Source organism: Chelmon rostratus, chromosome 4 (assembly GCF_017976325.1).
Source record: "Chelmon rostratus isolate fCheRos1 chromosome 4, fCheRos1.pri, whole genome shotgun sequence".
NCBI lineage: Eukaryota > Metazoa > Chordata > Actinopteri > Chaetodontiformes > Chaetodontidae > Chelmon > Chelmon rostratus.
Window position 1 is genome coordinate 25,888,881 of NC_055661.1, and position 27,639 is coordinate 25,916,519.

A 27,639-nucleotide genomic window follows, 5' to 3' on the forward strand; every position below is an offset into this window, starting at 1 on the left:
TAATGCCCAAAACACCAACCTACTGGTGTTTGAAATATTTTGGTAATCAGATCAACAGGCACTAATGTTTGTATACTCATGGTGTATGGCTCTCAGCCTTAAGCACATGACTTATGTGCCAACTAGAGTGGTACTGAGGGTGCCTCTGCCACCAATTAAGCCAATGAATGGTGCAAACACATAAAATTTTAATCAAATGTGTACTTCAGTGGGGTTACATCTATCTGTTCTCTGTCTTTTGTGAAGAAAATATTTATTGCTAAATATCGCCCTCTCTCTCACTTTGGACTTGCAAATAACTTTTAAAAACCCCCAGCAAATTAACTGTTAATGGTGAATCTACATTTAACAAGATTGAACAACAGATAACTGTCTGTTGACCTCATCCGGCATGCCCCTTTTTTTGTTAGCTTTTGTCTCTTAACCTCAGGTTGCTATGCCAGTCAGTCTCTGTCCTGATCAGTTCAGACTACTGAACATCTCTCAAAGTTTCTCAAACACTCGCCCACATTAAGGGTGGTCACAAGGAGGTCATATGACCTGACTTTATTCACCGCAGATATCTGATAAAAAGTACCCTTGCTGCTTTCTTGCTGAAAGTTAGATAAGAAGATTGATATCACTCTCATGTCTGTGAGGTAAAAAGGAAATTATTGCAAGCAGTCAGTTAGCTTAGCTTAGCACAAAGACTAGGATCATAGCTAACCTGCCTCTGTGTACAAGATAACAAAATCCATCTACCAACTCTAAAGCTCCCTAATTAATTTGTTACATCTTGTCTGTGTATACTATGTGCCAGTAAATTCAATGACTCTGCCGGTTGCCTGGCAACTGGTCCCAGCAGAGCAAGGTTAACTGTCTCTGTGTTAAGCTAAGCTAGCTGGCTGCTAGTGGTAGCATATACACTGTATGTATTTTGTTAATAATATAAGTCTAAATAATAAGCTTATCACACAACAATAAACTCATGTCATGGAAAACTCATTCGGACCAGTCACCATGGCTGTTAGCTTTAAGAACGTGAGGAATAAATTCTGACATTTTCTGCTCTGTATGTTATATTATAAACATGGCCATAGATTTGCTATAATGTATGCACCAGGTGGTCAGAAGCAGCAGATACCAGCTAGACAACAAGTCATAGACAGGAAGTTAAAAGATAAAAACTAGACTAATACTTTGCATTCATGACTACATGTTAATTAGTGGAGTCAACAAACAAATTAGCAACACCTGCTGTGATCACTAATTAGGGTGTGTTAAGGGTGGGTAGTGTAACACAGTAAGATGAAAGATTTCAATTTACAGATAAAAAAAAAATCTTCTTCCATTCTGCTCTGTGTGATCCATGGATAATTCTCTCTTTAATGCTGTGTCACTTTGCCCACTGAGAAGAAATTATTATCTGCTGGAGATGATTCCTTAATGTTTCCAGTGCTTTCGCCTGTGCCTTTGAGTTGATAAATGGAGATACCACACAATGATCCAAAAAGTGAGTAATTAGTGTAATGACTAGATCTATTAAGCCCTTCACTGTTTTAAGAGCTGCCATGTAGCATCAAGTGAGTCACCACCGCTCTGCAGTCATCTGTTGTTTGTCCTATCTTGATCATAAATGTTCCTTTTTTTAATGATCTTTTATTTTAGCATTGCTTCAGCTTCGTTTTTTAGGTTGTGTAACCGATGGTGCTTTTTCCACAGATAACAGAACTGATGCGGTAGGCTTACATTTTTATTCCTCCTAAATAAGCTGAGTGGCTGTCAGTAACATCTAGATTTATTTAGTGGAGAAAAAAAAAAAAGTCCATCCGCCCCCTTTGATGGGAACGGTTATTTTTGCACCCAGTGAACAGAAACTGGGACAGGAGAGGAAAAAAGGACTTTCACATCTAGCATTAAATGGGTCACCTTGAGTGGAGCACTTGTCTATGTGGTCCTATCAGAAGCCAGAGAGAGAGAGAGAGAGAGAGAGAGAGACGGAGGGATGTAGAGGGGACACACGTTTCCTGTCTGAATGTTAAAGTCGTCATTGTCCCCTGATAGACGAAGGCTATTTCAAGTCTAATTCTGAAGCGCTGTCAAATGCAGACTGTCAGGTCCAGCCCACCTGTTGATGTACCCTCTGCCACTACAATCTCGCATCCTGGATGTCGCCTTCTTCTTTCTGGTCACAGTTAACTTTATTATAATGCAAACAATGGATTTAAAGTACTAAGTTATAATGCTGCATGTCAGCATTCAGTGTACTTGTACATGCAGTTTGGCTTATTCATCCATTCATTCAGAGCTCCACTTTGGCTTTTGCTTTTACGTGAGCCGTTGTCCATCCCTGGCTGATTTGTGTTTGTGGTTGGCACTTAAGGCTTATACCAGAAGGTGAATCAACTGTACAATCAAACAACACATGTCCATGTTACTGTAAATAACCCAACAGGACTGATGCTGCAGATAGAGATTTTGTTGTTTAAAAGCAAGGGTGCATGGATGAAGAAATGCATTGACTTTTGCTTTGTTGGCAACAGATGGTCTGTTTGATGGGCATTTTTTGTTTGTAATACCAATACCACATAAAAATTAGAAATAAAGGGATAATTGCACCATGTTAAACATTTATATATCCTCACAAAATACACATAAAACATACATCTTTACACATTTATACAAGTCATTACGAAACAAGGTCACAATCACCAGTTTTGCTTGTATTTTTTCCTTTTTTAGGGAATGAACTTACATTCCTTGCAGAGTTGTTGTGACTTGTGGAGTTTTTTTGTTGTTATCACATTGAACATCACCTGCAGTCCTCAGCATAAGAGAGAACGCTGTCATCAAGAAATCTACTTGTTTGCTAGTCTGCAACAGAAATACATTTACAGTCTCTTCTTTAGTGTTTTATTTAAGGTGATTTCTGTGCTACCAACTGAACTTTTTGTTGGCTTTCCACGCTAAGTGTGGTGGATACCAGGCTGTTATTAACAAATGTCACAACCAAGCAGTTTGAAAATAATGACATAACATGGGATCTTGGCAATTTGATCATGTCACGCTCTGTGCAGAAGCAAGCCTTTGACACAAATTGATGCCCTTAATGCTCGGTTCAGTATTGTAGTTTGGCAGCATGTACTTCAAACAGGATGAAAAATATGACAGCATGATGCACGAAGGAGTGTTACGCAGCCCAGGCTTGGCATCCTCCACTGACTAATTGTGCCTTGGAAAGCACATGAGATGACTTCTTTAATCAAGATTCTGAACAATGAAAAACTTAGTAATTAGTGGGTGGTATTTACATAGTTATAAAACTCATGTCTCAGTGTCTCCACTTGAAGATTTACTCACGACCTCATCAACATCACAGCAGATGTTCTCTCAGAGGTTTTCAAATACCTGTGGCGGTTTTGCTGATTTTGGTGTGGCCAGAATGCAGGTTGCTGTTAAAATAAATTGAAATGAGTTGGAATAGTTGAAAACGGATGCTTTTGATCTGGCTGCTTCATAGTAGTAGTGTTATTTATTGTATTCAGACATTCCCTTTAACACTGATGTTTCTAATGTCGTCGTTTTACTTAAATTCTATTATTTCATAGTCTGCTTTATGTTTAATTCTTTTGTAAAGTATATTGAGACCATGCTACATGGTGATTGTACACTTTAAATAAAACTGATTGATTGAAGTCCTTAATCTGTGCTGTTCAGGTCGTGGGAAAGGGACAGCACATTCACAGTAAATAACAATTTACCCAGCTTGGTTTTTCTCCCACACAATTGAGCCTCGCAGTCCATCCCCACATGGGAATTCCTAAAGAGCTTAAAATAAAATGTTACACAAAAAGGTTGAGAGCAGCTGGTGTACTACACTGATCCCTCCAACATGAAAATGCACACGTAATAAACTGCAAAACATATTTGGACAAATGAGAGATCAGTGTGAAAACAAGTGTGGTATTATTGGTTTTATCATGTATGTGTTTAGGATCTCTTATCATTCTGACTGCAATGCTTTCTGAAGTTTGTACTTTTCTAACAGGTTGACTTTGGTCTCTGAAGTTGAAGTAGTTACGAGCTGGGTAGTTTGGGTGGTGTTTATCGAAGGTGGCCATCATGGGAGTGCTGTAAGTGAGGACTCCCTTGTATGTCCTTCACAACACTTAAAAGCAAATCACTGATGTTGGCGCTGGCACAGCTCTGTGAAATAGTGCTACACATTTGTTCATCTGACAAATCATTCCTTTCTCCACCTCCCTAAGGTGTGTGATTACCGGCCTGCTGCTGTGTCCACTTCACAGAGGGTAGAGACGATTTTGTAGTGTCTGTGATGTCTACAATTGGTTTCCAAAGGGATGTTTTGAAGCCTGGATTTATGTGTGCTTCCTTTTTGGCAAATGGGTCATTGAACTTGAATGGAACTGAGAAGAGACAAGCAAGCTATCACCAAGTAAAATAAACATGTAAACATCAAGTAAACAAGACTTAATTTTAAACTTAGTTCGTTTTGATTAAATCACCATCAAGACACACATTCGGAATCAACCATGCATTTAATTGATTGCTTTCTTGCTCAGATACATGTAAAGACTCAAACCACTCTCATATCTGTACACTAAATATGAAGCTATATCCAGCAGGTGGTTAGCGTATCTTAGCACAAAGACTGGAAAGAGGTGGAAGCAGCTAACCTGCCTCAGTCCAAAAGTTAAAAAAAAACAAAAAACAGCCTACTAGCACCTCTAAATCTCACTAATTAACATGTTTTATCTAGTTTGTTTAATCTGTACAGAGATGTGAAAATGACAAGTTGCAGATTCATGGGGAGTTAGAACTATTTCTTGCGCAGGTGCAGTGACTTCCTGGAGTCTTGTCATCACTTTGAGGTTGTACATAAGTAAGAGTTGGATGTACAGTACATGCACAGTGCATGTACAGTGCTGTATACTACATACTGTAGTGCATACAGTACAAACACTAATCAGGTTTTATTTTCACTATTAATGAACAATATCTAGACAGAACAGGTTATTTAATTTATATCCTGCAGCGGTCCAGCTCCCTCACTCAGGATACCTTGCATGTGCACAGTACAGTGATGCTCATGAAGTTGACCCTGCTGTGAGTCATCCTGTATTTGTACTTGCTGGGAGGAGGGCTCACTGTTCGCTGTGTTCCATGTTGGAGTGGTGCGATGCTGCCTTTGGCTTTCTGAGGGGGGGAAACTGGAGCACAGCTCTGAGCCATAGGCAGAAATATCAGGCCTAACTAGGACATGTCGAGAAACGGGGCTAGTGGTGGGGCGCCGCTCACAGAGAACTTCATAGAGGGATGATGAGAAGTGTCTCAGGAAAACAGTGACTCAGTGGTGATTAGTTCTGAATTTCATGGTGTGCTCCACGTATTGTTGATTATTTCATGTCACTCATGTCTGTAAACAAGTGACAAAGATTGTTTTTGCAGGAATTTTTTCAAGCTGTATACTTTTCCAGGTGCACCAGTCCTACGTGCACTGCAATTCAGCAGTGAATCATTCAACTAGAATAGTGGTACCCATTTTTTATGCACACAAAGTTTACTTGCACCCGTTCTCATGGGGTGCATATTTCTCTGTGGGATGGGATTTGACCATCAGACCAGGGCTGCAGTGACTATTTTCATAATCAATTCATTATTTTCTCTCTTAGTCAGTCAATAAAATATCAGAAAACTGTGTGAAATGACATCCCAGTTTTGCAGACTCCAAGGTGGCTCTTGAAATTTCTTCTTTTATCCAACCAACAGTCCAAACCCCAGAGATATTGAGTTTATCAATTAATTGACTAATCGACTGATTGTTACTGCTCTACAACAGACTGGTTAATTTGAAAAAGGTAAAACTGTACATCATTTTACTAGTGATCACCCCCCCCCCCCCAAAGAATAGAGAAAAATCTCAAAAATAACTATTTTGTAAATCAGGTTTTTAGTTTTCCTTTTCCTGGGCCAGTAATCATTGTTTGACCCCTCAGGTTTGTCTTAGTGTAACAGCAGCACCCTGTATTGTGAACACTGTATTTGTATGCACTGGTTTTTAACTAGGTGTTTGCAAATTTGGATTTAAGCGTATGAGTGTTTGTATTACAAATCAAACCATTTATATCTTTTTAACTAAAGCCCACACAACTGACTGTAAAACGGTGTTGTCCACGTTTTAGCACTTGTGGTGGCAGTAGTAAAAGCAGCAGTAGTAATACTGTCTTATACTGTTAGCGTTAGTATAATGTGTACTGTTATAGTGTTTTAATCTCTGCTGTTGTTGTCTGCTTTTTCATGATGTACTGACTGCAGCAACAGTAGTGATTTCTCACCAATTGCTCTGTGTTTTTATTGCAGGAGACCAATGAAATTGTGGCCATTAAGAAATTCAAGGACAGTGAAGGTACGAGGACAACAAGTCCCATCAGTGTTTTTTTATTGTCAGACTGTTCAGTGTCTTTATTTCTGTTGGGATGCATCCCATCCTCATAACTGCTTGTAAGCCCAACGTGTTCCTGATTCCTCCTCTGTCTCACCTCCATGCAGAAAATGAGGAGGTTAAAGAAACGACGCTACGGGAGCTTAAGATGCTCCGCACCCTCAAGCAGGAGAATATTGTTGAGTTGAAAGAGGCCTTCCGCAGAAGAGGAAAGCTTTATCTTGTCTTTGAGTATGTGGAGAAGGTACGTTTCTAGTACAGATGTTGTTGTCAGGCTGATTTTTTAATGTCACTGTCACCTGTTGTGGTGGTCATCCTGATTTGTTGGTGGTGTTTGTTTCTCTTTCAGAACATGCTTGAGCTGCTTGAGGAGTTACCCAACGGTGTGCCGACTGACAAAGCTCGCAGCTACATCTACCAATTAATCAGAGCAATCCACTGGTGCCACAAACACGACATAGTTCACCGGGGTAAAGGCTCCCTTTTTTAATTTTTTCTTTCTTTAATGGACATGTATTAAAAACACTGAGAGGGACCGTAGATGTAGACATGTAGATATTTCATTGGCTGCTCCTGTATATCGCCGCTACGTGTCTGTGTGTCCACCATATTTGTGCAGTCAAGATCCACAAGTAAACAAATACAATGCTTATTGAAAGACTTCACAACAAAATCGTCTGTAACTCGCTTAATTCTCAACTGATTTCCAGGAAAGTTGGTTTGTTGTAAACGTGAGAAATTGGACATGATACCAATTACTTGTTGGAATTATATTGAGTTACTGCAGGCAGATCTAATCAGCTCCATGCCAAGACTTTATCCTTCTGAATAGCCACAACTTCCACTGGGACAGGCAGGCTCCGATCTCTGAATAAGCAACATCACGTATAAATTAATTAGAATTGCAGCTTTTGTGAGTATTATTTTGTTATAAAGCGGGCTGGATGTGACAGTGTTAGTGAGGCAGAGAAAAGAAGCTCTGAACATATTTGATCCTGAGCTTGTGGCTTGAAGCTTGTGCAGGTCCACAGAGTAGCATTTACAACTGCACCATCACATTCAGTATGGAATGGCACATGTCTTTATAGACTATTCACTACTCTCATCAAATGGTAGCTTAATAGTTTTTCTGACATGTTGTCACCAGCCACTCTATTGTTTGCAACATGTGAGCTTTCGGGCGAATCGGTAGCAGCAGAGCAGGAAACCAGATGGCCCATGTGACCTTTTGGCACAGCGAATGCAACAGAGCAGGCATCCAAATGGCCTGTGGTATACCCATATGACAGTGTTATCCTGGGATTTGATGTATATGTTATGGTATGTCTTTACAATCTGTGAATTTTCACTGCTAGAATTTGATTTCTTCGACTTACTGCTTTTTACAAAGATACTATAAACTGAGAAGAATCTACTCTTTTCAGTGAGAGAGATGAAGATGTGGTGGCAGGAATGATGGTAGTGATGATGTAACAATGAGCCCCTCGCCAGCTTATGTGTGTCCTTCCTCCTCAGACATAAAGCCAGAAAACCTTCTCATCAGCTCTGATGACGTCCTCAAGTTATGTGACTTTGGTGAGCACATCTATCAAATACTCACACTGTAAGATCTGTAAGGAAGGTGGCCAAGCGGTCAAAGCTGTGATGTGAAAGGAGTATTTTCAACAGAGACTATATTTGGCTGAGACCAATGCTTCAGAGGGGCAGCAGGCAGGCTTCATCCGGTTATCTAAAGCTTTGTGTGCAGCCCTCTCTCCTGGTTCTCAGCCTGCTGCTGTGCATTCTTCTCTCATCTCAATTAATGAAACATGTTGAAAAACAAGAGGCTAATCATGCTTTGATCCAATCTGGTAGGGCCACAGCAAAACGGGGGAAACGGAAAAGATGGCATAGCCAACGTCATGTAGGCAATCTGGAGTGAGAGACTGAAGACCTGCTGTTTGCTCTGTGTCAGCCAAAGGCATTGAGAGAATAGACATAGGCCAAACAGACTCCGCTCTGCAGCTTTACATTGAGGACTATGTCTTCCTGCACATTTATTTTCATTGTATGTGATTTTGAGTGTCAGTGCAAGCAAGTTTAAGAAATACTGAAAGTTGAAATGAAAAGCTCAAGTAATTGCATCAGTGTAGATTCAGATGAGAACATTAGTATCACTCCTGTATGTTAAGCTTGAAGCTACAGCCAGGAGATGGTTAGCTTAGCATAAAGTGTGAATATGAGGAAACTGCTAGCCTGGCTTCCTCCAAAGTTCAAAAATCTGCCTACCAGCACCTCTATTGCTTAAAAAATTAACCAAAGATATAACATGTTAATTAGTGCGCTAAAGGTTCTGGTAGACAGATTTTCTTTTTACCTTTCAGCAGAGCTATGCTAAGATATGCTAACTGTCTCCTGGCTGTAGCTGTATGCTTAAGGTACAGAAATGAGAGTGTTATCCTCATCTGGCTCTTGTTAATTAAATAAGTGAACAAGCGTATTTTCCCAGATGCAGAACTTCCTCTATCAAACTATTACATGATGACAATTCTCTGTATTTGTCAGTTTGTAGTGATGTTTCGAGATTATGAAAATGAATTTAGATTTTTTACCCATGATTTAATAGTAAGTATCTTTATGACTGGATATGTGCTAAACAACGTCTGGCATTAATATGACCATCCCTCCTATATGAGTGCAGCTTTCCCCTAACTCAACTACTTTATGACTTGCACCTCTGAATCATAATGAGGGTCCAGAGAGGATGGCTAAAATAATTTTGAAGTGCCTCAGCATGTAGAGCACATCAAAAAGCTCCTCATTATACTCTATTGCTTCCTGTGTCTTCTCTTGCCAGGCTTTGCACGTAATCTCTCTGAGGGGACCGATGCCAATTACACCGAGTATGTGGCCACTAGATGGTACCGCTCTCCAGAGCTCCTGCTTGGGTACGTCCGTTATGTTTGAACCTCGTCCAGGAACTCGGTCTCTACACTGACATCTACTTTAAAAGCAATTCTTACGCATGACCATAATCATCAATCCCTTAAATCTCCGGTCCCAGGGCTCCTTACGGGAAGGCAGTGGACATGTGGTCAGTGGGCTGCATCTTAGGAGAGCTGAGTGACGGGCAGCCCTTGTTCCCAGGAGAGAGTGAGATTGACCAGCTCTTTACCATCCAGAAAGTGTTGGGACCCCTGCCACCAGAGCAGATGAAGCTCTTCTATAACAACCCCCGGTTCCACGGGCTGCGGGTAATACCCCGAACCTCACTGCGCATCACACTGCTGACCTGTCACCTCCGTGTTGATCTTATTGCTGCTCCTTTCCGTTTCCTCCATCACTCTTGACTTGATCTTCTCTCTCCTTTGCTGTCTCTTTCTGCCTCCTCCTCTTCTACCCTTATTTATTTTCTCTCCCTGCTATGTCTCTGCTCTCTCTGCTTGTTTTTTCTTCCTCTTTTTTTTTTCTCCTGGCTGAGTTTGCTGTGCCGTGACTGATTGGATCACAATGACTCATCGTGTATCATGTATCCTGTATGCTCTGTGAAGGAAGGCTGTGATAAGTCTTCTGTGGCAGGCTGGTGGTACAACAGACCCGGGTTGTCCTTCCCTTCCCCTGTCTGCCCACGTCCAGGATATAATTATTAGTTTGGTAAACTGCACCTCTGTGAATGCCTGACAATGAATAGGACCCTGCTTGATAATACTGCATTTTTTTCAATTTTGGACTATGGTGTGTTTAAAAATTAGTTAATTAGCTTTAGAAATTTTGATGGGATGGAGGCTAAATTCTTGTTGGAACTCCAGCCCAGAAATATATCTAAGCTGTTTTTCTAGAGTAAAATGCTCGTTCCAGTAATAGGTACATAGAGATGCTTCTTGAATAAACATCTAGTGCCTGCTGTTGTTCGCACTCGCTCAAGGAAAAAATATCTCTATTCTTCACAACATTTCTACGCCTGTCTTCATTTAAATGAACAGAGTGTCACACTGCCAGCAGACCTCACTGATGGACATTTATGTTAAAGCTCCTCTCTCACAGTAAAATTTAATAAGATATATACTTAATAAGAGCAGAGAAGCACATAGAGAGGCGAATGGTGTTTGAGGGGACCACACAAACTGTTTTTATTAAAATATAAATGCATCAGACCAGCAAGAAACCACACAACACTTGTAAGTGAACACAGGATGTTTGATTGTTGTTTTATCACGATGGCCACCTACGGTGTGCTTTCCGCAACACTTGGAAATGTGTGATGTAAAAAGAACAGCTTCTGGACAGCAGAGCAGCAGATTCACAATAGTCTGAAGAACATTTCTGACAAAATGAGAGGTTGACATAGGAAGATTGAATGTGGAAGAAAGCACATGCAACAGTGGTCTTGTGAGTCATTGAGCAGTGGTTTCAAAAATGTAATTTCAGGAGTAGCAGCGTAGGGCAGGGTAGCTTCAGAAGAAAGTAAAATATAAAAAGACAAAGTGGTCATAGCCTTGACATGATGTGTGGGCATTCATACAATGTTGACAGCATCATCATACTCACAAGCTATTCCATGCACACATATCTTATTAATAATTATTTGGAGCATCTTGGCATCCTCAGCTGGTAACTCAACACACTTTTTAGACTTAGACCAAACAGGTGATGACCTTCAAACTGACTGACTGTTTGAACTCTCCTCCTGTGGACTCTAGAAAGACTAGCGGCCACTTCAGGAGTCAGCACTTGAACTTGTTCCTATCATTGACAATTCTGTTATCCCAGAAAACAACATCATATAGCATGGCACTGGCCAGACCGGTAGAACCGTCCTACTGGCCTTGAAGGACTCTATTCTCCTGATGAAAAACACCCTGGATTGTGCCTTCTTAAGCACAGCACTAACATTTTATTGACCAGTTCAATTTCATATCAAAATTAACCTCCAAATATTTGTATGAAACAATTTCAACCTGCTGATTTTGAGAATAATTGTTCCTTTTTCTTTCAAAGGTCAACAACTGCCCCCTATGTCTTACTAATACTGTGTTTAGGTAGATATCATAATTTACAATGAAACTAGTTGATTACACATTACTCCACACTCTACACACAAAGTACAAGTGGCTAGTGCTGGTCTTTCTACAAAGTAGTGATTATTCTGTAATTTATCACTTAGACATTTGTTGTGGCTTCATTCTTGGCTGTAGTATTATCCACTGTGTCTTGTTTTAGTTCCCTGCTGTGAACCACCCCCAGACCTTGGAGAGAAGATACCTGGGAATCATCGGTGGAGCCCTGCTGGACCTCCTAAAGGTAGGAATCACAGGTCTGACAAAGCTGCTACGCTGCAGAGATGTTTTTATTCCGACCTTGTATCGTGTTTCAGTTTATTCCTGCTTACACATCCCGAGAAAAAGATATTCTGCAACCATAAAACCTCCAATATTCATAAACCTGACATCTGATAATTGCATCATTATGACCGTGTTTACGTCGTGACTGCATGATGCCTCTTCACTGCTTCAGCATCTCTCAGCTCATATCCTGGTTCCAGCACTGCTGTTATTGCTGTGTCTGCACTGTAAACAGGAGCTCCATGTCAAGAATGTGGGCTGTGCTTGTGCACTTGCGCTTTTCCCAGTAGATAATGACTCACTGCTAACATAATGTCATGTCAGGACTGACTTCAGCAAGGACAGGCATCTCTCTCATCATTAATCAGGCATTCTTGAGTTTCATTTGGAAGTTAATTTAATAAAATATGTTTGCTAATTGCTAATGCAAAGCTGCCTCGCTTTCAGAGAGGAATGCTTGTCTTATTATTGCTATTGTAGTCCTGAGAAAGTGAGAAAAGCTGCACTGTAAATTTTTGTTATATAACTTCAGAGATCAAAAACTATCTTCAGTTCACAGGTTTTATTTTGAGTCTATGGAGACAGGTTATTAATCATATTTATTTGAGCAAGCAAAAAGCAAATGTCACAAATCATTTTTCACATCATTGTTTGGCTTGTTTGGTGACTGTAAGACACAATTAAATGTAGCAGCAGCCTGACTTTTATGATAATGGGGATGACTCATAATAGCATGACTGTTTCAGTGTGCGAGGTCTGAATGTTGGAGGTGTCTCGAGGACTCACGGGCTCCCTCTGTGTGTTTGTGCTTAGAACCTGCTATTGCTGAACCCGACAGAACGCTTTCTCACAGAGCAGAGCCTGAACCACCACGCCTTCCAGACCCTGCGGCTGGTGGACCGGCCCGGCCCACCCACACCGACACCTGTACGCTCCTCCAAGAGAAAACCTCACCATGGAGACAACACCACCCCCAGCAGGTCAGCAGTGAGCACTAAGGCTAGTTTAAGCTCGTCTACGTCTCCCTGTTGCTCAGATGCAAGTCAGTGTGTTTTTCTTCTTATGCAAATGTGACCGGTGGTTTTCAGTCAACAGCCCCCTGAGGACCATTATCTGCATTATCTGTTACAGTCACTGTGTAGTGACATTTCTGCAGAATGCGTTGCCCTTTGTTAGAGGATTCAGACATTTTCTGTTGGTTTGTTTTTTTTTTCCTATAAAGCGACCTACAAATAACACACCTTTATTCAGAAAAAAACAAACAAACACAAAAAAAGACTCAATCACTCATGAAACACGGAGAAGCAAAATAAAACAAAACATAAAACAAACAAGGTGTTATGCATAATAGCACCAGAAGCATGGCACAGGATACAAACAACTAGAAGCTGAAATATCTTGTTTCCATTGTGGTCCTGGCCTTCCCCCAAATCGTGGTAAGAAGCAAAGACGGTTGTGCTCCTTCTACAATACAACGAATTACAGAAGATGCAGTATTACTCATTAGACAAGTTACTAAAATACTAAATCCTCTACATTCACCCATCTCTGCTCTTTCCATTTGCTTAAATAAAAAGTTTTTACACCTGTTTTAAAAAACTGCAATAGATTAATGACAGTCTCCAATTTGAGCTCCCATACATTGCAATTACTTCAACATCCAAAATAGCCTTATCTACAAATTTTGGCTGAGCGGTATAACATTACTAGGTTATCGCATGCGATAGCGATTTATTGCACACATTTGAATGTTTGATATTGTTCTTTCTTTCTGATCAGGAGCCATGGGGGAAAGAGCTCAGGAAGCCACCGCTCCAGCAGCAGAGAGTGCTCCAGCTTGCCCCGGCACGAAGACCTCCACCCCAACAACGAAGGCTTTCTCAACGGCAACATGCCTGCAGCAATCAACCTCAGTCCCACTCTGCATCCCAAGAACTACCAGCCGCAGATCTACAACCACTCCACCTCGTGCAATATGGACCTGGCCAGCAGCAACCTGCCTCATCTGCTCAGCCCTGGCGAAGCCAAGAGCAAGGGCGACTTTGAGATGAACCTGGGGTCCAAGGTGTCCGACGGCCCCGGAGCCAAGTACCTCAAATCCAACTTCCGCTCACAGCAGAACCGCCATTCTTTTGTGGAGGGGAAGACCAACACGCTTCAATCAGGGGAGAAACACAGTCGACACAGCTACATGGAGTCCCACAGCTCCACGCCCTCCTCCTCCAAGTTTGCCTACCTAAACTTGTCCAAGAGCTACGGCACACTTAGCGACGCTAAGTCAGTGGGGAACTTAAATGATGTGCATCTTTATGCTGATGAGCCCACATCTCGTTATTTTCCCTCAAGCTGCCTCGACCTCACAGCCCCGAGCAGCCCAGCAGCCCGCCGGGTGGACAGACTGGGACCCGGCGCTGCTGGCAGAGGAAGCATGCGTTCTGACAGAGAGAGCAACACCCTGGACTCGTCTTACAGGCGCTCCTCCACCCGCCACAAGGCCTCAGAGGATGCCAAGTCACCAGATTCCCTGGACCCTGGGGAAAGTGGCGTAGAGAGGAGCCACGCTCACTCCCTGTCCGCACCACACGACCCTCTGTCTTACGGTCAGGGATACACCAGCCCCTTCTCCTCCCAGCAGCGCCCGCATCGCCACTCCATGTACGTACGGAGGGACCACCAGAGGACACACGGGACGGACGAGGGGCTGGCGGTGGGGCAGGGCGCACCCACCAGGGCCAGCAGCCTCCAGCTCCTGTCACCGCAGCTGCAGCACCGCACGCTGCCTCGCCACTCTGGGGGCTCCTCCAGAGAGGAAGACATGAGCAGGGTCAGTCATCAGCCCACATCAAACCTCTCCAACCTGAAGGAAAGCCTAAACCTACATGATCTAATCATATCAAATGCCTACACCAGCTCCTGTTGGATAACTCTGCCCCAGTCTCAATTTCTACAATAATGCGGTCAGGATTTATTCTGGTGGCGTCTGAAAATACCATGATCTGTGTTTCGGTTTTTAGCCAGATCTTGTTAGTCTTGTCAGTTTCCGAGGTTTGTAGTAATGACAGGGGGTAACATACGTGCAGCTTTGTCCTAATGAACACTGCAAGTGTTTAAGAGTGTGGCTTTCTTGTTAGGATATACAGTAAATTATATTACCTGTATATTTATATATACTGTATATACACATATAGTATATATAGCGTGTGCGTGTGTTTATCTGTATGTGTCTGCTGCAGCGCTGAGCTCACGTCATGCTTCATCATGTCTCCATTAACAGAGCGAACAGGCACCCACTGAGGTCACCCACAGCAGACCCCCAATAAGGGACTCCACAAGGGACAACACCGCATCTTTTCACACACAGCGGCAAAAAAGCGAGGTCCGACATTCTGCCTGCACCCACCATTCCCCACCCACATCCGCACTCTCGGTAGACTGGGTGTGGGTGGATACTGCTGTCATGAACTGCTCTCTCTCTCTCTCTCCTCTCTCCCTCTCTCTCTCACTCTCTCTCCCTCTTTCTCTGTCTCTGTGCATCAGATGCCTCTTCATTTTCTCTGTGTGCTTTGCTTCCCTTTAATGCGACTACTTCTGATAGCTCAGTGAAGCTTGTCATCTGAGCACATTTCAGTTTCATTCTGGAATACATTTATAGCTTCGACAGATGTTTTATTGTAATGACCACTTGTAAATCAACACGCCTCCTCCTTTTTCTGTTCTTTCAGGTAAATAAAAATATCAGCTGAGATAGAGACGTATGCAAAGCAGTTGGCCCTTGGTTTTTATGTGACTAGGTCTTCTGTTGTGACTCAGGTTGGCTTATATCATGACCAGCAAACAGAAGATGGGGGCTCTTCCAAAGAGAACCGTAACATCTACAGTGAATCCATGCCTCGGAGGGTGGGCAGCTTCTATAGAGGTTGGTTTAGTCACACTGATATCTTTGGCTCCGTCTTTCTTTCTTTCACTGCACTGTGGAGATCAAGAATGTCAGTTCAGTTTTCAGCACCAGACACTTGACTGCAGTTTACTGCAGTTGACAAAATCATTTCTTATAAATCGTATATGGTTAGACTTTTTATGTGATTACAGCACCTTTAAATACTGTATATCTGTTCCATACTAGATTTTTGAGCCTGTTATCAGTATTTATGTTCGAGCGCTTCAAAATCTGTTAAAAAAAAGGCTTAAAGATGTCAGATGAACTCCAAACAAACATTTTTTACAAGGAACTATCGATTTTTGGTTTAATAAACAAGACTAAACAAGAGTCTACAGCCGTGCTAGTGGCTCTGTGAGGCTCTACTTAAGCACAGTCGTGCTTGAGCTAAATGCTAACATCCTTTGTCATGCTCGCAATGACAATATTAACATGCTGATATTTAACAGGTATTGTTCACCATTGTAGTTTAGCATGTTAGCATGCTAACATTACGTACAGCTGAGGCTGATGGGGATGTCTTTAGTTGTGCAGGTATTTGATTGTATTAGAGAAACTGTGTTTGACTTGATGATGACGCTAGATGAAAAGCTAAGAGATCACCAAAGGCAATACAGTTTATGAGGTGGACCGTATCAATGTCTGTGCCAGATTAGCTGGAATCCATCCAATAGTTGTGGAGATATTTCAGTCTGGATTGGTGGACTGACCAACCGACATACAGACTCTACCACCTCTAGAGCTTTACCGCTAGTTTGTTTTGTAATATAAACATTTTTGATAATGATCCATCAAATTTCAGTCATCAGTCATCAGTGAATTGAGACGCAGATACTGTGTGAGAAATGCATCTTACAGTTGAAAAATACTGCAATCAGCTTGTCTCTACTAGACAAACTATGTAACAGAGACGTTAAATTACCTCAAACAAATCTTTTTTTAATCTTTTTTTCTTTTTTTATAATGACATTTCTCATTACTTATTGGCCAACATGTATGCAAGTGATGTAACCATTTCTTATTACCATTATTTTCAATTATTCTGATGACAATCCAGGTGAAAATTGATTGCATCTATTCCTTTTAGTCCATTCATGCCAGTGTCTAAGATGCTTGTGGGTAGTGGAGTACACAAGCTCTCTTCCACATGATCCTTTACAATACTATCACAAATTTTGGGGCTTTAAGGAAATGAAGTCGATGTTCTGTTGTGTTGTTGATCTATAATTTCAGTTCTTAGCTCTAAAACCACCACAGGCCTCTGCACTGTTGCTGTCATTTTTACTCATGTAAAAATGTGCAGTTTGCTTTGAAATGGCTTTTTATTTTTGTCTGTGCATCAGAAGCTGAATGAAGGTATTTGTTGTGTCTGTTGAACAGTCCCCTCTCCCCGGCCAGACAACTCCTTCCATGACAGCAGGGGTCAGAGCCGGGGCTCGGGTCTGTCCGGGGACGGCACAGGTTTGACGAACCACTCCAAACGGCAGCCAGCGTTTGATCCCTGGTAATTATCTCTTCTAACATCGACAGAGCACAGTTTATGTTAGAACATCGTCTATAACTTAGGTTACCTTGACAACTTCACAAATTTGTTCAATGCACATTGCTCTGTGAAACAATTTTCTGGTGGATTAAAGTTCACACTGGTCACAGAACATGGTTGATTTAACAGAAATGGCCACACTCTTAGGTGGGACGTCACGCTCAGTACTCTTTGTTTTATTTTCAGGACTGGCCCTGATACTGTTGTGTTGAACCCCTCTGAGCCATCCAAAGAAAAGGAGAAGCAGGGTTTCTTCAGAGCAATAAAGAAGAAAAAGAAAAAATCTCAAATGGTAACTTGCATGTCAAGTACTTCTAAGGATGTGAGCCACGTCTGGATGCACTATTTCATGCATTACATGTTGTTGGATGTCTGCCTACATACTATATCTCCTCTGCTTTTCAAATGTTTAATGCTTTGGTCTTATTAGCACCTTTAACAGAGATGTAAGATCATTTCTTCTTGTTGTCACGTGCATCATGTTTCCCTGTGCCACCAGTCATGTGCCTCTATATTACAGATGCAAGTCCCTGACGGAAGACCTCCTGTCATCAAGAAATGTCTTTTCCCTCTGTTTAGCCCAAAGAATAGCTTAAAGCATAGTTCCTCTGTGAGAGTCCTCCCTGTAGTGTCCTCTTCCATGGTACATGCTGTTTTACACTACCTCCAAACTCCATGCCACCCATCTGACACTGCATGCATTAACAACAATAATCAAGACGACGTCATTCATTTTAAGCTTGTTGTCAGTGGTTTCCTTTGATCATTAGATGAAATTAATTCACGTTATATGAGTTGTTAACATGAACAAGTGGGTACAGCGTCAGTACGACTCAATCAGAACTGAAAATGATGCCTGATTTGAATGCTCAGATTATTGATATTTTATCATTAAAGGTTCAGTGTGTAGGATTCAGGAGCTCTGGTGGCAGAGATGGAATATAATACTCATAGTTATGTTTTCATTAGTGGTTTAAGGCTTTATTCTTCCACAGAGTCCACCATGTTGCACCGCCATGTGTCTACTAGAACAGACAAACCAAACACTGAGGGGTTTTTTAATCTGGAACCTCACCACTAGATTTCACAAATCCTACACTCTGATCCTTTAAATTGATTAAAATTCATCGTACTCTTACAATTTTCAATTTGATGAAACTCCGGGCTGTTCACAAGTCTTTGTCCAGTTAAACGAATGGATCCAGCTCTATGTCTTTGTGTTGGGTCCATTTGATTTCAGGCACAGCCTTAACAGCATGTCTCTGGTTATGAGCTGAGGATGAACGAGAGCGCTCAGGCTTTGGTTAAGCACATGAGATTTTTGTGTGCCTGGTTACACTCATGCGAAGCTCTACTGCTTTCCAACATCGCATTTGATCAACTTCTCTGCCCCTCAAAGTGTATCTGAACCCATGACTTGATTAAAGAGCTCAGATTAGGAACCAAAAGAGTCGCTACATATAAAAACAACATTATTTTGACATGTGAAACTGACTGCCGTCTCACTGGCAGTGATGGTTCAGCATGACACAGGTGTTTGAGACTATCTTCCCCTCACATTTCTATTTATATGTGACAGTCTGCTCAGATGCTGACGGGGTTACAGCTGATGACAGAGCACAAATAAACGCAATCTGGCCAGGAGGAATCAGTCAGTCAGACTCAGACTTAGTGGAAAATAGTGTCTGCTGCATAAAGAGTAGATGATTTGAAAATACTAAGACTTTAGATATATCATGGATCGTATAATCATGGTTCCAAAACAATTTGGAAGCTGTGTAAAACGTGAATTAAAGCAGAATGTGATCATTTGCTAATCAGTTTTAACATATACTTTATTGAAAACAGTACAAAGACAATAGATTTAATGTTTGACCTCATCAGCTTCATTGATTTTTGTAAATATCTGCTTATTCTGAATCTGATGCAGCAACACGTTTCAAACAAGTTGTGACAGGAGCAACAAAAGACTGGGAAAGATGTGGAACGCTCCAAAATACCTGTTTGGAACATTCCACAGGTAAACAGGTTGATTGGTAACAGGTGATAGTATCATGATTGAAAGGCTCAGTGGTTCACAGCGAGGATGGAGCGAGGTTCAACACTTTGTGATCACATGATTGGATAAATGAGATGAATATATGTTGAAAGTAAACCCAGTTCATTTGTAAATGGCTGTATTCTGTTCTAGTTTTACACAGCGTCCAAACTTCTTTGGAATCAGGGTTGTATAAATGTCTAAAATCACCCGAAACATTTGATCAGCCATGAACAAGAGGAGTTGTCTCTTCTCTTCCTCAGGTCAGTGAATGCTTTGGGTTTCTGGCACCAGATGCATGTCATGATTTTTAATTTTTATAATTTCACTGTACGACGACCTCTCACCAAAACCTCAAACTTGTGTCTGTGGTAGATTCACACATGTAAAGGATAAAATGAAACACGCTTCAGGGTTTCATAGGACTTTGTCTAAAACCTTGTTTCTCGGAATAGTAATGAAAGCATGTGGTGGAAACGTTGTTTATTTCACCTCAAATAGCCCATGCAGTGTGTTTCTTATTCTCCTTTACGTCGTGTGGACCTACCTTGGTTATAAAGTTTATGTCATAAAGTTTGAAACTATTAGCTTGGACAGGTTAAGTGATATTTATACCTGATGTGTGAAAGGTTCCTAGTGAAGGGGTGGACACAGTCATCCAGAAGTCCTCCAGGTCCTCCAGTCACCAGAGCAGCCGTCACAGGACCCGTGACAAGAGCAGAGACCGGGACCAAGATCGAGACCGAGACCGGGACAAAGACTGGCCACCTGAGAAACTGTCTGATTCACACTCTCCGGTAAGATTTAACTACTTTTTTGTTGCATGTGGTTTTAAATGTTTGACTGAACCATGTTGGTCGTCTCTAATATGTCATGTCCCTCTCAGAGTCAGCCACTGAAGTCTCTGCGCAAACTCCTCCACCTTTCGTCCTCGTCCTCCAACCAGACCGCACCGTCTGACATGCGCTACCAGCCGCTGCCTAATCCAGCCTCTGCCCAAGGTGGATTCACAGAAAGCCGGGGTCACTCAGGGGTCAGCACGCCCCAGCTGAAGAGCCGACAGACAGCCTACCCGCTGCCCGGACAGCTGGAGTCCGGCTGGCACTCGACGGCCCTGGGCCGGCCCGAGGGAAACCCCTATCCGGAGCAAATGAGCATCAAGGGAGGCCAGAACGGGCACTTCGGACGCCCCTCCAGGTCTCGTATGCCAAACCTCAACGACCTGAAAGAGACGGCTCTGTGATCTCTGTCACCCTGCAGCTCAGATCCACTTCAGACTCCCCCGTTTCCCCTCTGTTGCTCCCACACGTCCTTTGCGTAACAGTACACCTGCTGAATATACACACACACACACACACACACACACACACGAAAACACAGATACCAAACCTTCAGTTTTAAACACTGCTTGCAAATAGGCCAAAAGCCTTTTTATGTCTTCATTTTTTTTAAAGCTTCCATGTTTGATAGACTTTATATTATTACTTCTGTAATTCTGATTATAATTTGTATTATAAAGTAAATATATTACAAATTGAATATATATATAAATGGATAGATGAAGTGTAGATTTTAAGTGTAAGTATTTTTGTTTCTATTCAATATAGAAATATAGTACATTTTACTGCGTAGTATTTCCTTAAGACTATCTAAGGCATTCTAAACCGAGTTTGATCAGTTGTTACAATAGAGATTGGTAATGTCAGTAACTTTGCATTGTGTTCATCTCACCCAGGATTGTAACTCTTCGTCCAAGTTGTCTTGCCTTTGGATGTGCTCTGTCATTCTGGTTACAGGCGCTCAAACGTGCAACTGCAAGTCAAAGCAGTCTTGTTCTTGAAAATATGGCTGTAGTGCAATTTTTCTGAGTTGGCACAGACAATCTATAAAGCTTAAATCTCTTTGTTCTTTTTTAGGATATTTAGGTTTTTATGTCTTTTTGTAATGCAGCCATTTTAGACACTATGGTGCCATAAACAGACAGAAATCCTAACCTACATCGCCCTCTGTAGGAGATAATGAAGCACTGCATCTGCTGTTTTCTGACTGAGATGACATGCACTAACCAACATATAGGCACTGACTTTTCATGCACAATATGTGTAAATCATCATTTTCATATGTATTATTAACAAATGTTATACACTTAAAACTATGGTCACACCTCAGTCATTTTACAATGCACACATACGACACACAATAACTGCTTCTTATACAGACTATACTGACGATCCTTTTGGTAGTAATGTGATCTAAAATTATTTACTGAAACATTTATTTATGTAAAAGCATTATGAAGCACCACTATGGATGAATTACACAGTAATAAAACCTTGATACTTTGCCCTGCTGCAAACGTCAAGGATCCAGGACTTCTGAAGTTGATGCTGAAGGATGCAATTCTCTCTGTTAACTTCCCTCACTACCAGGATTCAAGGAAGTCTGTTTGTGCTCATTTCTTACTTAAAGATTTCACAAAAGCAACTTCCAAGTGGTGCTACTTGTCTAATCAGTTAAAGAAATGTACAAATACAGTACATCCAAAATATTATACAAAGTTTAACTGCTGTAAAAATTTGATTTAAATTAACATTAATTGCAATTTTTTCCCCCCTCGTCTTATTAGAAAGTAATTTTTACAGCAGCTAGAGGAACACAAAAGCCATTCTGGGTGTACAAGTGCAGTGATTCCCAACCTTTAATGCCTGATGTATCCTCACAGTCCTGTCAGATACTCAACCATCATGTTCCAAATTTTTGTCATTTTAATTTTTCATAAATTAGATATGATTTAACACTGTTGATTATATATAAGAGTATGTTCTGAGACTGACTGAAACAATATATCTAGTACTGTAGCTAATTATTTCAACTGTTTATCCACTTCTTTTAGCCTTTTCACCATTATTTATATGCTAGCTAACTTTTCAATTGCGTGTTTCAGGAATCAAATTCAGCCACTTGTCCATTATATTTAGAAAACTATTTCAGCAACTATTTATCTATTACATTTAACTATTTCAGTCATGTCCCCAATACTTAGTTATTTTAGCAATTTTAACTTATCCATTTCCTTTAGCATTTTTGCTGTATGTATGTCCATTATTTTATGTTAGCTAACTCTTTAAACTATTAACTAACTTTCTGCTTGCTTGCTAACTTTTCACACACTCTGAATTACAACATGTAACTAATATTCAGGTATTAAATCTTAATCAATACTATTTTCAATGAAGGCAGAATTTTATTTATTCATTTTTTATAATCAAATTAGTTCAGCTAACTATACAGTCTTTCCATTTAACCCATTGCACCTGCAGAAGCACCTGCTGGGCTAATGTACCCCTGGTTGGGAATCACTGTACTATTGTATTTTAACTGATTGCACGTACTGAGCCACTTGAGTCAAGCTTCTGAGAAATCTTAATATGGAACCACAGTGGGGGCATAAGCTCTGTACTGTAACCTTATTTTCTGTTTGGGATAAAGTGCCATGAAAGTAGCTTGGCAGAAATAAATCCTGAGCTTTTTAATGTTGCACTTTGAAGAGACTGTGTGGCTCAGCAATATTGCTCTTCCTCACTTCATGTTCATCATGTGCACAGTGCGTGAAGACTGAAGCACGGGGCCCGAGGCTCCCACAGTAACACACTGAGTCCAAACATGACCGTATCGTATTGTGTATTGTGCATCTGTAAGGACTGTGCACACTCTGTATTTGACACAATACATCTCTCTCCTTGGATTATTGTTTTGCTGAAGGAGCACCATGTATTATATTAATACTGATGTGTGACTACTTGTTTGGTAATATTTATAACAGAAGATGTTTATCAACTGTTTAAATGAAATCAAGTATTACATTTGTGCTTTTATTACAGACACAAATTGGTAGCATAGTCAGTGTTTATCTGCTTTTTTTTTCAACAGAGCATTTACATGAGAACATAAACCCACAAATGAATGCTTAACAATTTTAGATTATTCATGTTTACATATGTAATAGTAAATCTCAAATAAAACAAACTCATTTGATTTGACTCTTAACCTGTAGAATCTTTTTTTATTGTAGTGTTTGACTCGATTCAAAGAAAATTTATGAATAAATAATAAAATCTTTATTTTGCTCCTGCAGCTTTATTGACAGTAACAGGCCTCCAAATTGCATTTAAAACTGGAATCCCCTGTATGTATTGATAAAGGTGTCCGATTCTGTATTTACATATTAAAACAATGAATTTATACAGACTTTAAACAGAGAAATAGTGCATCAGAGGACACCAAACATGTCCACCTGCCCAGACTTAGTTTTCTTTGAGTGTCAGGAAAGACAGACACATGTTAAAGAGATGAAGGTCATAACAAAGTTGCATGATGGATTTTTCAGTGCTAGATCGACGTCCCCCTTTTGGCAAGCGGCAGGTTGGCAGGGGAAGGAGGAAAAAGCCGGCTGAGTACACTTCAGGTACACTTGTTCATGCACATCAGCAGCTCCAACCTCATGGCGATGCGGGTATGCCAGCCCAGCGGTAGCAGACGGATGTAGCGAGCTACGATGGGTGGGCGCAGCAGGTTCTGTACAGTGGAGGAGCGGTCAGAGTTCCCATAGAAGACCTGAAGAGAGAAAACTGCAGGTCAAACTGCTTCTTCATTCATTCATTACTTAATTTCTGCTCTTAAATTGTGCAGAAATTGGTTTCCAATGGTTCATCCTTCATGTATATTAAAACATAATGTCTGACATGTGGATTCCAAACTAGTATTATTAGTATGTCTTTTCATTATCTGGAGCCCAAACCCAAAGATGTTTAATTTGCAGTGGTATAAAATAGAAAAGCAGCACATCCTCACACTGGAAAAACTGGAACCAGAGACTGTCTGGTGTTACTGATGGACAAATTACAATTCATCAGTTGTGAACATAAATTGACTTGATTAATCGGCCAGTCATTTCAGGTGTACCCCCCATACCAAAGAAAAACCTGTTAAACTCTGCTGTTTTGCCTTTTTCTGAATGATCATTCTGCAAAATGCAGTAAATGTTAAGAAAAGTGACCGCATGGCCCTTCAACGTTCAGTTTATTTAATTTTCACATACAAGCTGGGACCACTGAGTCAGCGTGAAACAAGTAAGAGAGATTAACAGAAGGAGACACGTCTAAAATACTGCTATCAAGAGGAAGCTTAATAAAAAATGAAGGTCAACAGTGATAAGTTGCACTGAATCTGTTCAAAGTGCTGAAATCACTGCTTTCACGTCCCCACAGATGATTTAAGTGGATCAGAGAACATCAAAGACATTTTTTTTTTTTTACTAAGAAAACAGCTCATTGAATTCCAGTATTGAGGTAAGTTTACATCATTCAGCAACTTAGAGCTGAAGAGGAGAAACAAGTGCAGCTACAGGGTGATTTAATGTGTGGTGTTATGGATCATAGTTGGTGGGACAGTCAGGAGGTGATCATTAGTTTTATCTTTACAAATTCAGGTCACATGAATAAAATCTGTGATGAGTCACAGATTTATACTTTACCCTGTTGTTTCCTGTCTGGTCTTTGTAGTAGATCCAGTTGAGGGTGTCCACAGTGCGGTACTGGATGCTGTATTTAGTGATCCACTCATCAGCATCACAGCGGCCCTGGGTGAGGATGCCAGACACCACACCCACCTCCTTCAGGTCAATCTGGATCCACTGATGCTGGTCGTTAAACTTGGAGAGCCATGCACACCTGACAAAAGTGAACATATATTGTATTCTTTTACTGCGGTACATTCAGTGTAACAACAAGAAGAAGAACCTGGCTGTTGAGACATACCCAAAGCCTTGGTTGTTAAGGCGAGCCTTGGTGGGGATCCAGGAGGAGTACCAGCCGGTGTACTGGTCCTGATTGGAGCAGCTGATCTGGTCTGATGTCACAGATCCAGATTCGAAGCCCAGGGCTCTGTGGTAAGGACACTCTGTGGACACATACCAATCCTAGGTCAAAAAACTGCTAAATTCGACGGAATTTAAAAGGCAGAAGTGGTATTAAAAGAAGAGTCATACAGGAGCTATAAGGGGTGTTTCTTATTACTGAGCTGAGCCGAATGATCTGTCTCACTAAGAAGAATTCCCATCACCAGTTCAGAAAGCCTCAGAAAACATATGCAATGTGCATGTAACACTTGGTTGGCATCCTGAAGGCTCACGTGATAAAGCGGAAGAAGATGATGTGCACATCAACTGATGTGTGCCGCGTTGCCCAGTATCATGCTATTAGGTGAAGGGCATGCCCTATTTTTGGCTCTCTAATCTGCTCATCACATTCCTGCACAGGTAATGAGATTATCTAACAGCATTTGCCCTTCCAGGCCTCACAGTTGTCCATTTCTTCCACCCAAACTGTCGCCATCTCTGTAACACATCCGAGACCTTTTAACTTAAAGCAAGAACCTTGTTGAAAAACTTCAAGATCACAGAAGAAGGTGATTGTGCACCACGGCAGAGATGGAGAGCCTGAGCCAAGATTAGGTGGAGTGCATGTAAGGATACAGCCAGCCTCCATCAGCTGTGTGATCCATCACACCAGCTGGAGCTCTCTATGTCCACAAGACGTCTAAGCAGTCCACAGGATGCAGAGCAGCCCATCATTAATCTTCACATGTGTGACGTTCCCTTCCGTGTCATTGTCCTTCTCATAATGTGCACCTCATTTATCACTTTTTAAACACGCTGACCTGCTACTCAAACATCCCTGTGAGCGAAACAGACAGAGGACTAAAAGTAAATCCTCACCCGGCATGCAGTTCAGTGGGTGACCCTGAGGTGGCGGCGTCGGCGAGGTCGGCAGGACAGGTGGGATGACAGCGGGGTTAGGTGTCGGTGAATCTGCTGATTCACAGTCACAGGTGCAGGCTTTGATGTTCCGCGTCCATGTCTCGATCACCTGCTGGTCCTCCTCCTGCAGTTCCTCATCCGGGACAACCTCCCCCTCCTGGGCAGCCTCCTCCTCCTGCAGGACGCACACAGGGAGGAGTTAATCCAGTCACATTTCAAACTTCTCTAAGGTGGTTTATTAATGGCCTCTTACCTCCTGGGAGCGAACAGTGACCAGGGCTGTGCCCCATCAACAGATGCATGAAATGCAGAAGCAGATGGTGAAATTAAACATGAAAGCTAAAATCTAAATTTACATAAGAAACTAGAGGAAATCTACTAAAATGAACATTCTGAATTGTCTGCAGGTATTTTCATGTGATTGACACAACTGACCAATGTCTCTCATTATCCTGCATGATTTGTGTGTATGTAGCCAGAAGAACTGAAAAGAGACTTTTCACACACATCACAAACAACAAGCTGCTGACTGGCTGCTATCAACACACCTCTTCATAATGAAGCGGTTCCAAATTTTTCTGCAGCTGAACTTCTGCACAGCACTTTGACTAACATGGTTATAAGAAGACAATAAACACGGCAGAGCAGTGAGTATATTCCTGATTTTCAGGGCAGACAGAGTGCATTATGATGCAATAATATCCCCCGTGCAGGTGCACAGTGACTTACCCTGAGATAGAAGCAGGAGGAACAGCACAGCAGCACATCGAGCGGTGACCTCCATCTTCCTCTTCAGCTGTGCTGGAATGCAAAGTGTGTGTGATACCCAACACTGGTGGATAGGATTACTGTAATCCACAGGCCTGCGATGGCCTTATCTAATACTCTTCATTGGCCCTTAGACACCTCCCTTGGGCTGGCTCATTGTGCTGCATCTGTGGTGAATACCAGCACTTCATAAATCATGAGCATCGTTCTTTATGGCCGCGGTGTCCTTCAGGATGACAGTGCCATCACCTGTCAACAGCACAACCTGCTCGTATGTTTGAATACGTGGACACGGTCTACGACTCAATTCACAGCAATCGCAGCTGTTTCCGTGTTGATATTTTAAGATTTTAAAGCATTATGCAAAGGAGTAATCCTAGTAATTTTGTTCTCACATGTTTCCTGTCTGCACCAAAGCTGTCTTCATCTGATAAAAAAGGCAAAATATCCCAAAAAGGAGAGAAACTTAAAAAAAAAAAAACAGTGTCCACCACTGCAACAGGTGGCTCCTTGAATCTAAAAAGACTGCTTTGACTTTTTGGGAAATGCTCTTACTTGGGTCTTGATAAGGGATTGATGACAAGATTGAGACCAGGTTTACACATGTAGCCTACACAAAATATGGAGCTAACCATGTAACCAACAACAATAAAGTGGCCCTCAATGACTCAGTATTTTGGCACCCTAAACACCTGATCCTGAGTTTACTATGATATCAACTATTGCATGACTGCAAGGGGAAGTGAGTGAAGGAGGGAATAAGTCAGAGTCAG

General features: G+C 41.5%; 2 protein-coding genes across 2 annotated transcripts in view; one reads left to right on the forward strand and one right to left on the reverse strand.

The window, feature by feature from the left end:
• LOC121605520 (cyclin-dependent kinase-like 5) overlaps positions 1 to 20,553 on the forward strand; it is a 32,244-nt gene extending 11,691 nt beyond the window's left edge. The window contains exons 3-18 of the mRNA XM_041935448.1: positions 6,361 to 6,406; positions 6,550 to 6,686; positions 6,792 to 6,912; positions 7,958 to 8,017; positions 9,279 to 9,369; positions 9,486 to 9,675; positions 11,642 to 11,722; positions 12,577 to 12,782; positions 13,570 to 14,529; positions 15,040 to 15,139; positions 15,574 to 15,679; positions 17,081 to 17,204; positions 17,430 to 17,535; positions 19,911 to 19,974; positions 20,029 to 20,078; positions 20,168 to 20,553. Coding sequence (XP_041791382.1) covers positions 6,361 to 6,406; positions 6,550 to 6,686; positions 6,792 to 6,912; positions 7,958 to 8,017; positions 9,279 to 9,369; positions 9,486 to 9,675; positions 11,642 to 11,722; positions 12,577 to 12,782; positions 13,570 to 14,529; positions 15,040 to 15,139; positions 15,574 to 15,679; positions 17,081 to 17,204; positions 17,430 to 17,535; positions 19,911 to 19,974; positions 20,029 to 20,078; positions 20,168 to 20,524 — 2,799 coding nt within the window. The 3' untranslated portion in view covers positions 20,525 to 20,553. The remainder of the gene's footprint in view (positions 1 to 6,360; positions 6,407 to 6,549; positions 6,687 to 6,791; positions 6,913 to 7,957; positions 8,018 to 9,278; positions 9,370 to 9,485; positions 9,676 to 11,641; positions 11,723 to 12,576; positions 12,783 to 13,569; positions 14,530 to 15,039; positions 15,140 to 15,573; positions 15,680 to 17,080; positions 17,205 to 17,429; positions 17,536 to 19,910; positions 19,975 to 20,028; positions 20,079 to 20,167) is intronic.
• Positions 20,554 to 23,202: 2,649 nt separating this feature from the next.
• On the reverse strand, positions 23,203 to 26,915 carry LOC121605701 (retinoschisin-like). The gene is made up of 6 exons (XM_041935738.1): positions 26,828 to 26,915; positions 26,352 to 26,377; positions 26,057 to 26,273; positions 25,098 to 25,239; positions 24,815 to 25,010; positions 23,203 to 23,895 (listed from the first exon to the last, which is right to left on the reverse strand). Exons 1-6 carry the CDS (start codon positions 26,880 to 26,882, stop codon positions 23,743 to 23,745), a joined length of 789 nt encoding a protein of 262 aa, XP_041791672.1. The 5' UTR covers positions 26,883 to 26,915; the 3' UTR covers positions 23,203 to 23,742.
• Between the last annotated feature and the right edge of the window lie 724 nt (positions 26,916 to 27,639).

Coding starts and splice junctions, on each gene's coding strand:
- LOC121605701 (XM_041935738.1), bottom strand. CDS start 26,882: ATGGAGGTCACCGCTCGATGTGCTGCTGTGCTGTTCCTCCTGCTTCTA. Junction 26,378..26,827: donor CCTCCTGCTTCTATCTCAGG/GTAAGTCACTGT, acceptor GATGGGGCACAG/CCCTGGTCACTGTTCGCTCC. Junction 26,274..26,351: donor TCACTGTTCGCTCCCAGGAG/GTAAGAGGCCAT, acceptor TGCGTCCTGCAG/GAGGAGGAGGCTGCCCAGGA.